This window comes from Phascolarctos cinereus, unplaced genomic scaffold (assembly GCF_003287225.1).
Source record: "Phascolarctos cinereus isolate Bilbo 61053 unplaced genomic scaffold, phaCin_HiC Scaffold_4;HRSCAF=312, whole genome shotgun sequence".
NCBI classification, from domain to species: Eukaryota; Metazoa; Chordata; class Mammalia; order Diprotodontia; family Phascolarctidae; genus Phascolarctos; species Phascolarctos cinereus.
In genome coordinates this window covers 407647013-407660387 of record NW_027555847.1, presented here as the reverse complement: position 1 = coordinate 407660387, position 13375 = coordinate 407647013, and the positions used below count along the sequence as shown (strand labels likewise).

The 13375-nt window shown below is 34.5% G+C and overlaps 1 protein-coding gene across 1 annotated transcript in view; it reads left to right on the top strand.

Annotated features, from left to right (window-relative positions):
- SEMA5A (semaphorin 5A) overlaps window positions 1-13375 on the top strand; it is a 627229-nt gene that overhangs the window by 506533 nt on the left and 107321 nt on the right. Inside the window, 2 exon segments of the mRNA XM_021004419.2 lie at window positions 3625-3806; window positions 12368-12511. Coding sequence (XP_020860078.1) covers window positions 3625-3806; window positions 12368-12511 — 326 coding nt within the window.

Below are 13375 nucleotides of genomic sequence, written 5' to 3'. Positions count from 1 at the left end.
TAGGTTAGAGGTTCTGGACCTTTCTTTTTTATAGATGCTTTTGGCAGGCTGGGACAGCTAGGTGGTGTAGTGTATAGAGCACAGGCCCTGGAGTCAGAAAGACTTATCTTCCTGAGTTTAAATCCATCCTCAGACACATATTAGCTGTGTGACCCTGGGCAAGTCACTTAATCTCTTTTGCCTCAGTTTTCTAATATGTAAAATGGGCTGGAAAAGGAAATGGCAGACCATTTCTATGATGTCTGCCAAGAAAACCCCCACTGGGCCCAGGAAGAGTCTGACATGACTGAAAATGACTGAACACCAACAACTTTTGGCAGTCTAGTGAAACCTATGTGCCCTTTCTCAGAGTCATATTTCTGAATTTTTGAAGCCATATTTCAGTATAGTTTAGTGAAAATAAAGATTTTTTTTGTCCAACTTTAGGTATCCCTTGAATTTTATCCATGGGCCACCAGGTAAAGAATCCTAATCTAGTCCCATGGCTTTTTTTGCATGGAAAAAAATGAACAGAAATGCAAAATAATGTTCAGGGTTGCACAACAAGTAGAAAACAGGGCTGGATGCTTGGGTTTTCTGATTTCAAAACCAGTGCTCTTTTTCACTATATCATACTGTTTGCCTAGAACATTTATGGTTTCCTGAGCTTCCAATCTAATGGATTTTATCTGTCACTATCTTTCTGTGTCTCCTCTCACTGCACACATTCTACATTTGTTCTACTTCATGAAAGAACTTTAATGAATGTTTTCCTCACAGTTAGAACATAAACACATCTGTTTTGATTATTTCCATCTCTGTAAACTTGTCTCTGACACATCATATTTCTTGCTGGACTTATGACTTTTTTAACATACTACACCTTGAGTTTAAAATTTGCATTGGGACTTAGAACCATAGTGTCCAAGGGTTGAAAGAAGCTTCAAGGATCATCTAGCTCCAATCCTATTGGAGGAATGAATAAGGAATACCCAGGCTCTGCTTGAAGTACTCTCTATGCTTTCTAGTGCATTCCTTTTGCGCTCATTCTTATCATCCCTCAACAACCTGGTATTTCAAAAATTATTTATAAGATACAGAGAAACATAAAGCTTGCTCAAATCACAATGTGATTCTCTGAAGGATAGCATGCCACATGTCACATTTAAGAGAAGAAAATAAAAACATAGTAAAAAAAGTTATTTCCCTCCAAAAAAAGGAAGAAAGAAAATTATTTTTTTTTAAATGGAATAGGAAAGTGAGGAACTGGACAATAGTAAAACCGTACACATCTTCCTCAGAGCAAGTTTCCCATTGTCTAAGGGGAAAGGCACTTAATAATGGTTAATAATCAGTGTAAATGTAACCAATGGAATGTTACATAAGTATAACCAATTTTATATTTATAAATATCATATCAAATAATCTGCTTAGTTACAATTATTAAATATCACTGACTCATTGAACAATTGACTCAAGCTTGTTTTACTCTGAAAAAGATCATAATACCATTTATACAGCAGGAGGGATTTTGTCTTGTGAATGCACATGATGATTTTTCAAAAAAGTACTATATTCAGTCAAGGTAAAGCTAGTACAAGTCTAAGTAATATTCGGTGAAAACAATTTGGGGAACAAGTAAAAATGTGAGAGCTATGAAATTGATTTGATTTTAATGTTAGAAGTCCCCAATTACACTCAGCTCCCATAAGGAACATTAGCAGGTCATCAGAGGTAGAAATAATGGCTTGGATGCCTTTTTAGTATGAACCAAAGCTATCAAAAGAAAATATCTTTGCTATGTCCTATGGAGAACCTGAGGACATCATAGAACCATTCATGTTCATTCCTGGTTTAACCAGGGAAAGGTGACAAGGGGCTTTTGAAGTTGAGACAGTTCTATCACATTTTCCTCATGGGATGACTCTGTGTATTGCTGTCTTCTTTGCACCATTGGCAGGATCAGATGAAAACAATGTGAATTGCCTGAGAAGATGACGCAGTTACATTACCTGTCTGTCTACCTTGCTATTGTTTCTTAAAGAAGAGAGCAAGCTGTGTTTTGGTACTCAAGATTTTCAGCAGCCTCAGTGGAATCAGACATGTTTGAACACTGAAAATAAAGGAGAGATGTCATCATGGCTCTGACACTAATTGGACCAGGAACATGTTATCTCTGGTCTACCACCCAGCCACGTCAGAGAGAATGAACACTCTTGACGTTAAACGGGAAATCACTGTTTCCTGTTGTATTGCAAAAAACAGCAGAGCAAAACCCCAGTTCAGCTGTACTTTCCTGAATAAAGAATGATGTGTTATTTCCAATAAACACATGTCAGCAGTATTCTGAAATGATGGATTGCAGCTCTTTCAGCTATATTTAAAAGAATATCAGCTTGTCTCTTCCTTGGGATAGTGTAGTATGTGAAAGATGAATCTTAAGAAGTGAAATTATTAGTTAAGATATGGAACTTTTAGTGGAATGGAGAGAGTATGACCAGCATCAGGAGTTAGAGTAGATTCACACTACTTGAGTGTGATCAGGCTTCTTCCTTTTTCAAACTATGTAACAAGTATATTTTATTTTCAGGCTAAAATTGAGTTCCAGGTATTAGACACAATTATATAACAAATGGAATAAACTTACCTTGGAACAATTCTTTTGCTTATGTTCATAGCTCAGTGTAGAAACAGATGACTTCCTCATTCTTTCCCTTTAGTGCAATATTGTCCATTGCTTTCACTTTTTTAAAAAATGCTTTTTCTCAACAACTTAAACTAATATGAGAGATAATACTCTGAATAATGTGCTGAAAGCAATCCAGATTAAGATTATAATCTCACTATAATTTCCTTTATATTAGGCATGCCAGGAAAGAGGTATGATCATAGAAAATAATTAGACCAAAAAGTTTCTCTATTTAGGAAATCCTATGTACTAGGACTTTAGGTCTAGAGTTTGGAACACATTGGAATTTTACCACACCTTCAAGGCCACATATTATTTAATCTATGAGACATCTTGAAGCAGCTTTCCTATTGTTAAATCGGATGAAATGTAACAATAACAGAGTTGCTTATCTCTTGCCATACCTCATGTCCTTAGATTCCCTATCACAATGCCAACATAAAAATCACCTACCAAGCAAGAAATCTGAATATAAATATGCTTTTCAAAAGAGACAGGCAGCATAGCATATTATACATAGAGTGGGCCTTGAATTCAGGAAGATCTGGATTCATGTTTTACCTCTAATATTTACTGCCTATGTGACCAGGCAGGTTTTTAACCTTTCTTTGGACAACTCTCTGAGACCATAATTTACAGGGAATGGGCCAAATTACCTTAATAGAATGAGTTTCTTCACCCAGTAGTTTTCTATGTCAAGTAGTTATCACTAACCTTTTCCTTATTGACCTGCACTCATATTTGAGTGTATCATTGTCTTCAAGAGTACCTATGTAAAGTGAACTGCTTGGTAGAAGGCCAGATCTTACTGTTTCAACTCACACCCTTTTTGAATCTACTCTCTCTTTTTTTCATCTTTAACCAAGTCTGATCATTTCACATGATGCTTTTTTCATTTTCCTAACTTAAAAAAATCTTAAGTTTTCATTGTGCACTTATTTGAATTTTATTTCTAGACAAGGAATTTAACAGTGGATGGAAATTATGGAGCCTGGTCACCATGGATACCCTGTACTCATATAGATGGCAATGTGGTTGGTTCTTGCCTCTGTCGAACTCGTTCCTGTGATAACCCTTCTCCTCAGTGTGGAGGCTGGCAATGCGAGGGCCCAAGCATGGAAATTGCTAATTGTTCCAGGTACGTCAGATGAAAATATGGAGTATGATATCATTAGACAATGGATTTAGAATTAAAAATAATTTTATGTTTTTAACCTCTGCTTTTAGAGGTAGTAAGGAGTTTATAGATGATTGCATTATTTATATTAAAGTTTTTCAAAGCACTTAAACATTGCATAATACCAACAAAAATAAAAATATATATATTTTTTTATTTTTCCTCTATTGCATGTAAATACTTTTTTTAATTTATTTTTTAAAATTTTGAGTTACAAATTCTCTCCCTCTACCCTCCTTGAGATGGCAAGCAACTAGATATCAATTACACATGTGCAGTCACATAAAATATTTTCACATTAGCCATGTTACATAAGAAAATGCAGAACGACAACAACAAAATGAATAATAAAGAAAGCTTTTTTTAAAAGTATGCTTCAATTTGCATTCAGACTCCATTGGTCCTTACTTTGGAGGTGGATAGCATTTTTCATCACTAGTCTTTTGGAATTGTCTTAAATCATTGTACTGCTGAGGATAGATATATCATTCATAGCTGCTCATAAAACAATATTGCTATTACTGTCTCCTAGTTCTGCTCATGTCACTTTGCTTAAGTTCATGTAAGTCTTCCCAGTTTATTCTGAATGTATACTGCTCATCATTTTTTCAATAGCACAATAGTATTCCATCATAGTATTGAGGGTCACTTAATGGGCCTCAGACCCATCGGTGAGTTAGTGGGGTGTCTACCCAAAGAATGTGAAGACTTCCTCAGTGGGATAGGAAGATGTGAACAACTTGTGCCAACAAGCTGTGACTGCTGTAGAAGTAGGCACTGAGGAGTGCTTAGAGATTGGTCAGATATCGAAGACTCCAAGGTCATCCACTGATCCCAAGGCATGACTTTTTCTTGACTTTTGTCACTGGACTCTGACAACTGTGGAAGAGAGAGTGAAGCTAATGATTTCACACAATTCTGCCTCACTTAAATCCAGTTTATGCATGAGTTGAAAGACATCACCCATATCGTTTTAAGAATTCCATGCAATCATATGTCATAATTTTTCTGCTATTATCCAATTAATGAGCATCCCCTCAATTTCCAGTTCTTTGCAACCACAAAAAGGAGCAACTATAAATATTTTGTATACTTAGGTCCCTTTTCTTTGGCCTCTTTTGGGTGCAGACTTACTAGTGGTACTGTTAAGTCAAAGAGTATGCACAGTTTTGCAGTCCTTTGGTTATACTTCCAATTGCTCTCCAGAATGATTAGATCAGATCACAACTCAACCAACAGTGCGTTAGTGTCCCATATTTTCCATGCCACCTCCAATATTCATCATTTTCCTTTTCGGTCATTATTAGCCAATTTAATAGATGTGAGGTGGTACCTCAGAGTTGTTTTAATTTGTATTTCTCTAAGTGATTTAGAGCATTTTTCATATTCTCTAATATGCAGATAGCATATGCAATAGCAGAAAAGTTATGATATGTGATTATATGGAGTTCTTAAAATGATATGGGTGATGTCTTTTGACTCATGCATAAACTGTATTTAAGTGAGGCAGAATTGTGTGAAATCATAGATAGCTTTGATTTCTTCTTCTGAAGAAATCCTTTGACCATTTATCAATTGGGGAATGACTCATATTATTGTAAATTTGACTCTTTTCTCTATATATTTGAGAAATGAGACCTTTATCAGACAACTTGCTCTAAAATATCTTCCACCAGTTTCTTGCTTTCCTTCTAATCTTGGCTACATTAGTTTTGATTGTGTGTTTTTTTTTAATTTGAAATAATAAAAATATCCACTTTATATCCTGTAATGCACTCTATTGTTTGTTCATAAATTTTTCCCCAATCCGTAAGTCTGATGGTTAAAATATTCCATGCTCCTTTAATTTGCTTATGATATCACACTTTATTCTAAATCATGTACCCATTTTGATCTTATTTAGGCATATGGTTTGAGATGTTGGTCTATACTTAGTTTCTGCCAGATTCCTTTCCAGTTTTCCCAGCAAATTTTTTATCAAATAGTGAGTTGTTGTTCCAAAATCTTGGATCTTTAGGTTTGTAGAATACTAGATTACTATGCTCATTTTCTTTTAGCTATAGCTAGGGTTTCTAGAACAATATTCAACAATAATGGTGATAATGGAATCCTTTCTCCACCTCAATCTTTTTTGGAAAAACTTCTAGATTATTTTCAATACAGATAATGCTTGGTGATGATTTTAGATAGATACAACTTATCATTTATTCCTGTGCTTTCAAAAATAAATTATCAGAAATGTCAATAATGCAGTTGAGATAATCATCATCAGACAAGAATGTATGTCACCAAATTGAATATTATTCCTACCCTTTTATTGTTGTAAACACCATGCTAATTTAAGCCCTATGTTTGTAACATTGAAAAATCCCACATGGAGGCAAAATATGAAATCACATATTAATCCACTCAGAATAATAAACAACGGGGTCTAGCTCATCTTTAATTTTGATACTACTATATGAAAGCTCAGAAAAGGTGTCTAGAGCATTGAAAAGTTTTCTGAAGATTTGTTTTTACATAAAGCTTTTCAATTGGCCAGCAATAACAACGGGGGGGGGGACATTTAAACATTACACCCTAGGTAGGACTCTACTTGATTCTGTCTTTATTTTTTCTCTGTTTCACAGAAATTAATCCTAAAATCCACCAGTTTTTTTTCCCCTTTAACTTTACTCAGCCTAGTTGATGCATTGGCTTACATGCTTTTTGGTCCTCATTTAAATTTTGTTTTAAATACATATTTCATGTTAGTCCTTAAGGAGGAAATGACCTATTTTTGGATTAATGTAGGTATGTTTGTGGTAATTTGTTAGTGGTTTTTGTTGGACAATAAAATGACAATTACCATGTGTCTCAAGGCATGAAAAATGTGGTCACTCAAGTCACTCAATTAATTCTTTATGACATTTCTGGAATTAGAGCTTCTGAATTTCTAGTTTTCTACCACTACAAGTGACATGTAAATGAACCAAAATGATTTGGAATGATCTAGCCTTCAGTTGCATCTGATTCAATAGAAACACAGCTATTTGACTCTTTCTGGGGTAGACATTGACAAACAAGTGGGAAAGCTGATGAAACTATAGGTGAGGTTGGTCATCAGAGACAGGCAAATTCAAACTGATTTGAAATTTTATTGTGAAAGCTTTTGTACATAACCAAAATTTTTTTCCAAATTTCTTGACCTTTATTATTTACATTTTCATAAATTTTTCCTTATGCCTTTTAAATGCCCCCCCCATCCTCTTCATTGTCATTCGCACTGCACCAATGCATAGAGAAATAATGTTGATGCCACCCCAGGCTTCAATATATTGAGATTTTGGATTTCTGTGGGTTCTTTTAGAAAAAATAATGAGTTTATACATTATGAACTGACAAAGAAGAACCAACAAAGGAATGTAAATAATCTGATCCTCCTCTCCCTAAGTCATTTTCAGAAACATGCTCAGCTAGATCCTATGATTCTTTTTTTAATAGTTCCATCTGTGGCCCTTGAGCTCCTCAAGCATGGCCCTTTGATTGAATTCAAACTTCACAGAACAAATCCCCTTAATAAAAGGATTTGTTCTGTAGAACTTGGACTCAGTCAAAAGGCTCCACTCAAGGACCTAGAAGGCCACATGTGGCCTTGAGGTCAAAGGTTTTCTACCCCTAAACTAGACCATCTCAGAGCTCTATAGAAATTATTTCCTAATAATGAACAGAACAATACAAGCAGATTCTTAAACAGGTTAGAATGTATTCAATCTCAATGAATGTCATATTCACACATCTTTCAACAAAATAACATCAAGTGATCAACAAGAAATTTCAAATGAGTGATTAAATATTTTCTGAAATTACACAAGGAGCTCTTTATGTGTTATATAAATAAAAAGTGTCACCATCCCACCATCTTCATCATCAAAGTAATCATAGAAGATTAGGATTATAGAGTGGGACTTTATAAATAATATACTCCAACTCCTACCTGAAACAAGGATCTCCTCTATAACTTATAATATAGGTGGCCATCTGTTCATGGCAACTATGCTTGATGATTTCCAGTCATGGGGGAAGTTGATGCCCTACAAGACTGAAATATATATTTTTATATAATTCTAATTAGTATCCTTCAATATTGGAAGAATACAAAATAGGTCCTTACTACATTTTACTCTGTGTTGGATTTACAGGATAATATTAGAGAGAGACTATGGCAGGAAAGGATGGGCTACTTACCTGCAATGTTGGAGGGAATACCAAAACAATTAAATTCTAGACCCATTGAAACATTATATGGTCATGAAATGATAGATTTTGAGCTGGAAGAGACTTTAGAGGATATTGAATACAATCTTCTCATTTTGCAGGTGAGGGTACTGAGGCACAGAGAGGTTAAGTTACTTGCCTATGGTCATAAAGTTATTGAATGTAAGAGGAAGGATTGGAACTCAGGATATATCTCTAGCTTTCTATCCATTATGTCATCTAAGTGCCCATTGTAGTAATTATCAGGGAGTTCTTTGTGATTAATTGAATATACATACCTGTAATTTCCACATCTTAGTTCTGCCATGTGGGTTTTTTTTTTTTTTGGTGTTTCAGGATCTCTCATTTTCAGCATTGTTGTCATACTGAACATGGTTCCTTGGTACTTGAGCTGCTTCTTTCTTAATGGTTGCAATATTTATTTCTTTGGTTTGGGCACTCTGGATTTTGTTTATGACATTCCTGAGAATTTTCCTTGTGGGGTTTCTTTGAGTAGTTGATTTTCATTTGTGATTTCATACTGCCTACTTTTTTTTTTTTTAAATCAAGGGTTTTAGAGAGTTCAGTGATTTTGAAATTATCCTTCTTTGACTTTTTTCCAGTTCAGTTGTGTATTTTTATGCCAGATAATCCTATATTTTCTTTTTATTAAAATCAGGGTTTTTAAAATTTTGTTGTAATGTTTCTACCAATCTCATGGAGTCATTGATATTTGTTTGATTTATTCTAGTTTTCAGAGAATCTTTTACTCGAGTGAGATAGTTTCCTTTTCTAAGCTATTTTTCTGTGCTTTTTTCCTCAAGAGCTTCTGTTTTATTTTTTTCCCTCTCTTGCTTCATTTCTTCTAAGAATTCATGTGGTCCTTCCAGAAAATCATTTTTTTCCTTTGAATCTATGTATCTGTATGATTATCCCTCAATCTCCCACCCCCCCTAGATAGTTGAGATTCCTATTACTAAATCTTCTAGTCCCTCTTTAGTATTTCAGTATGCAATACTAACAACTTGGAGCCCTGAGGTATCCTTGTCCAAGGCAGGCCAGCTTTGGTTTCTATTATTCCCATATGCTTCTGGGGGCCTCACTGTGCATTTATAACCATACTGCAGTTTTCTTGATGGAGTCCTGTGCTTATGCTTCCTCAATATAGAGACTACCCTTCTTCTAGTCATGGTGGGATAATATCGGCCTATTTGCCTGTGTTATCTCTGACTTTGATTGTAGTCCCCTTTCTTGTTGCACTTTGGGTGCTGAGCCTGAATTTTTGTGAAATTGTAGGGTAGAAGAAGTCACTGTCATCTTCCATTGGATTCCTTCATTGTTATTTCATCTGGTGAAAATGTCAACATTTTACCATGAGATAGGTGGTAGGAAACCAAGCAGCCAGTTCAGTTCAGGGAGTTATCTTATCCAAAAAACTTAAGGCAATTACTGAAGACTTAGGCAAATTAAATATTTCAGTTAAATTTTCTGATTCGCTTGGCATAATTTATTATTTTTTTAATAAAAATCTGTTCCCACTCAAGAGTGGCAATAATTCTTTCCCTTTAACCTCAACATGGTTTTGGTAGGTTTTCTCCCCCAGAATTGATGAAAATGGAATGTGTCGACTTTAATTTGGGGCTAACATGCTATTTCTTTTCCTTCTTTGGGGCTTTCTAATAAATGAAGTAGACCATTTAAAAATGATAGCAAATGCCAGTGTATGATATTGTCTAATTTCCTTTGAAACATGATGGGATTATTTCACCTCATTTTGTGATTTGGAGATGTCACAGATCTGATCCCTGTGTCCCCTCCCCTCACAAAAGACATATCTTATTCTTTCTCAAGTAAATTGATAGAGCCAATACGTGTTAATTTATTGCTATAGGTAATTTCTGAGCGAGGAAACTCCCTCTAGCAAAACAAGATGGCACCTTCCTTGTAACTTAACATTTTAGAGCGCTGCCTAGGAACCTAAGGAAGTGAAATGATTTGCCATAGTCAACCTAGTGTGTCTGAGTTGGGTCTTGAACTTAAGTCTTTTTGGTTCCAAAGCCAGTTCACTATTAAATATAGATATGAAATGTTGATTTAAAATTCTAGGGAAATTCTTCATTTGATTTTCCATTAGAAATAATGTTAACTATACTGATTATATTACATTTTGATTATATGAAGTCCTGTATTATCTTAGCTAATTCATGTTGATGGTATGAACAGAAACATTGGGAAACATTAAAATATTTTGCATGTATGTATTTATTTTAAGTATATAAATGAAAGTATCATCAATAAAAATCAGATTCATTATTTTGAATAGTTATGTGACCTAGAGGTGAATGTAATATATTTTCTGTAGGTAAGCGTACCTCCATTCTCAATTTATTTTAATTCTCAATATTTATAATGGGTACATTTAATCCATCCCTGAAAATTTGTTTTTAAAAGCTTTTGAAATATTATTTTGAATACATAATAAAATAGAATTTAAAATATAATTTTGTGGTCATCACTAATTTTTATTTAGAAAATTATAATACATATATTGCAAGTCATTAAAAGGATATAATATTTATCATATATACCAAAGGCTGTTGTAAAGAAAATTCTTTGTAAACCTCTGAAGAAATATATTAAACATATTACCAATGTACCCTGACTTATGTATAGAATATGTATGCATATCCCAGATATTTTAGTTATAATATCAATAGCATATGTCTAATACTTCACTCTCATAGAGATATAGTATGTATATTTATAAAATCTTGTTATTTAATATATTAATATGCATCATTTATAATATGAAATTATACATGTATTTGTAACATTTTTAGTATACATCATCTAATCTGATCCACAAAACAACATATAATGTGTATAAGTATTATTGTCCCTTTTTTTGACAGTTGAAAAAATTGAACTTGAGTGAGTCTTAATGATTATCTGGAAATCCACAGTTAGAGATGTGCTGAAGGTTGCATAGCTAGAAACCTGCAAAGATAGCTCAAATACATAGCTTCATACTCAAAAATCAGTGTTCTTTCCATTTTATCACCATTCCTTCTATACTTTTATTAGGCTTTAAATACATTCATCAGCTCAGACTGCTATCATTTGAATTAGTGTTTTGTATTTCTGTTCCTTGTTATGAAAGATATTTATAGTCCATTAGCATATATAAATTTTTGTTTTGGTACAGCTAGATGGCACAGTGGGTAGAGCACTGTGCCTGGAGTCAGGAGGACCTGAGTTCAAATCCAGCCTCAGATACGTAACAATCACTAGCTGTGTGACTCTGGGCAAATCACTTAATCCCAATTGCCTCACCAAAAATAAATAACTAAATGTTTATTTTGTTTTGTTTTTAGAAGGGTTTCAGGAATGGATTTGTAAAGGCACATGATATAATGGATATAGTACTGAGGTCAGCCAGGTCAATCTGGTTTCCGTTCCTACCTCTGTGATATACTGGCTCTTCAGCTCTAGGATAGTCACTTTACTCCTCAGTACCCAATTCAAGTTTCTCAACTGCCTGATAAGAAGGAATTTCTTATCAGGAACTCCCTATACAGATTTAACCACATGTCTATATATGTAGTGTATATAAATATGGATATAGATGTGTATGCAAATATGCAAATATATACATACATGCAAAATGGTTGATAGGCTTAAGATCTAGAAGGAAACTTAGAGCACTTTTTTTTTTCATATGAAAGCTCTAAAACCCAGATAAGTTGAAGTGACTTGTCTAAGGTCACATTAGTAGAAAATGATAGAGCTTGGTTCAAAGCTATGTCCAAATCCAGTCTCTTTCTTTTCTACCATACTAATGATTCAGTAGTCAACTCCTAAAATAAATAACAGGCTACAAACCAAATGATACAGGAATCCATGTATAGAGATCTGTCTTTAAATTCCTTTTTTAAAAATGAAACATCAATACCCTATATTCAGTTCTTGGATTGGTAAATGAATGGTTTTTATTGTTATCTGAGGATCACGATTGAAATGTTTGTAACATTTTAAGTTTATTTATGCTATTAGCAGAATTTCCCATCTTGAAGGTAAAATAAAAGATCTCAGTGATCTTTGAGATTGAGAGAGCATAATTTGGAAGGCCTATGTCACTGTCTGTGCTATTATTCTTGTGATTGCATACTTAATCCTTCACACATTTAAGTATTGATGGGTAGATGCCTGTTTTAATTTTTGATCAAGAAGGTTCCTTTTGGTTCCACTTTACAACAACTGATATGTATTATTTTCTCTCCCGATAGAAATGGAGGCTGGACTCCTTGGACTTCTTGGTCACCTTGTAGTACAACTTGTGGCATTGGTTTCCAAGTCCGTCAGCGTTCCTGCAGTAACCCTACCCCTCGTCACGGAGGCCGGGTGTGTGTGGGGCAGAACCGGGAGGAAAGGTATGTGGACCCTTCCTCTCTTCAGAGTTTCCATCTTCCATGCTTGATGCCATGCCAATGTGGTGCAGTTGTCCCTCAGTTTTAGTTATAGCTCTATCTTATACCTAGCTGTGGCACTCCCTTCAGTTCAAGCTGGATCCTTTTCTTTTTCTGACATCCTTCAGTTTTCACTGACACTGCATGTGTAACTGGATTGGGAAATTGCGGTGCTTGCTAGGTTCAACTGGCTGAACTCTTTACCAACCATCTGATTCAGAGGCAGTCAATTGTGCTGAGGTATTTCACCTTGTTTTCCCTGGAGACCAAGAAAATTGATTTCATTGGAAAATTGATTGTTGCTTATTTGAAATGCAACTTCACCTGACTCAAAAACCACAATCCAGAATAAGGCACAGAACGGTCACAGCTCAATCTCATTGGTAAGCTTGGTTCATTTTTTTCTACCTTAAACAAACATAAGCAGATACAGGCCATGTGGCATATTTTCAAGGCTTTGTTTATAGTATATAAACATACACCATTGCAGCATTGTGGTGGTGGTGCATGATAACTAAAATTGGCAGAATTTTTTTCTATGCATTTTAATCTTTTAGCAAACTGAGCTAACACTGTGGTTCAAATCTTTGCTTTCATAGTCTATTGCTTTATATAGAATTAGATATTGGGTTGTACCTTTTTTAAAATGTTCACCTTAGGTATACATTCTGTGTGTTTCCAAGGTAGCTGTGTATAGTTAAAGGATAAAACTTCCAGTAAATCAATTACATTATTCTTTTAAATGATTAAATCTTTTAAGTTATTTTAAAAGATTGCTCCACAGGACAATCATATTTCTTTCGAGTAAAACTGTCTCATATAAACAAA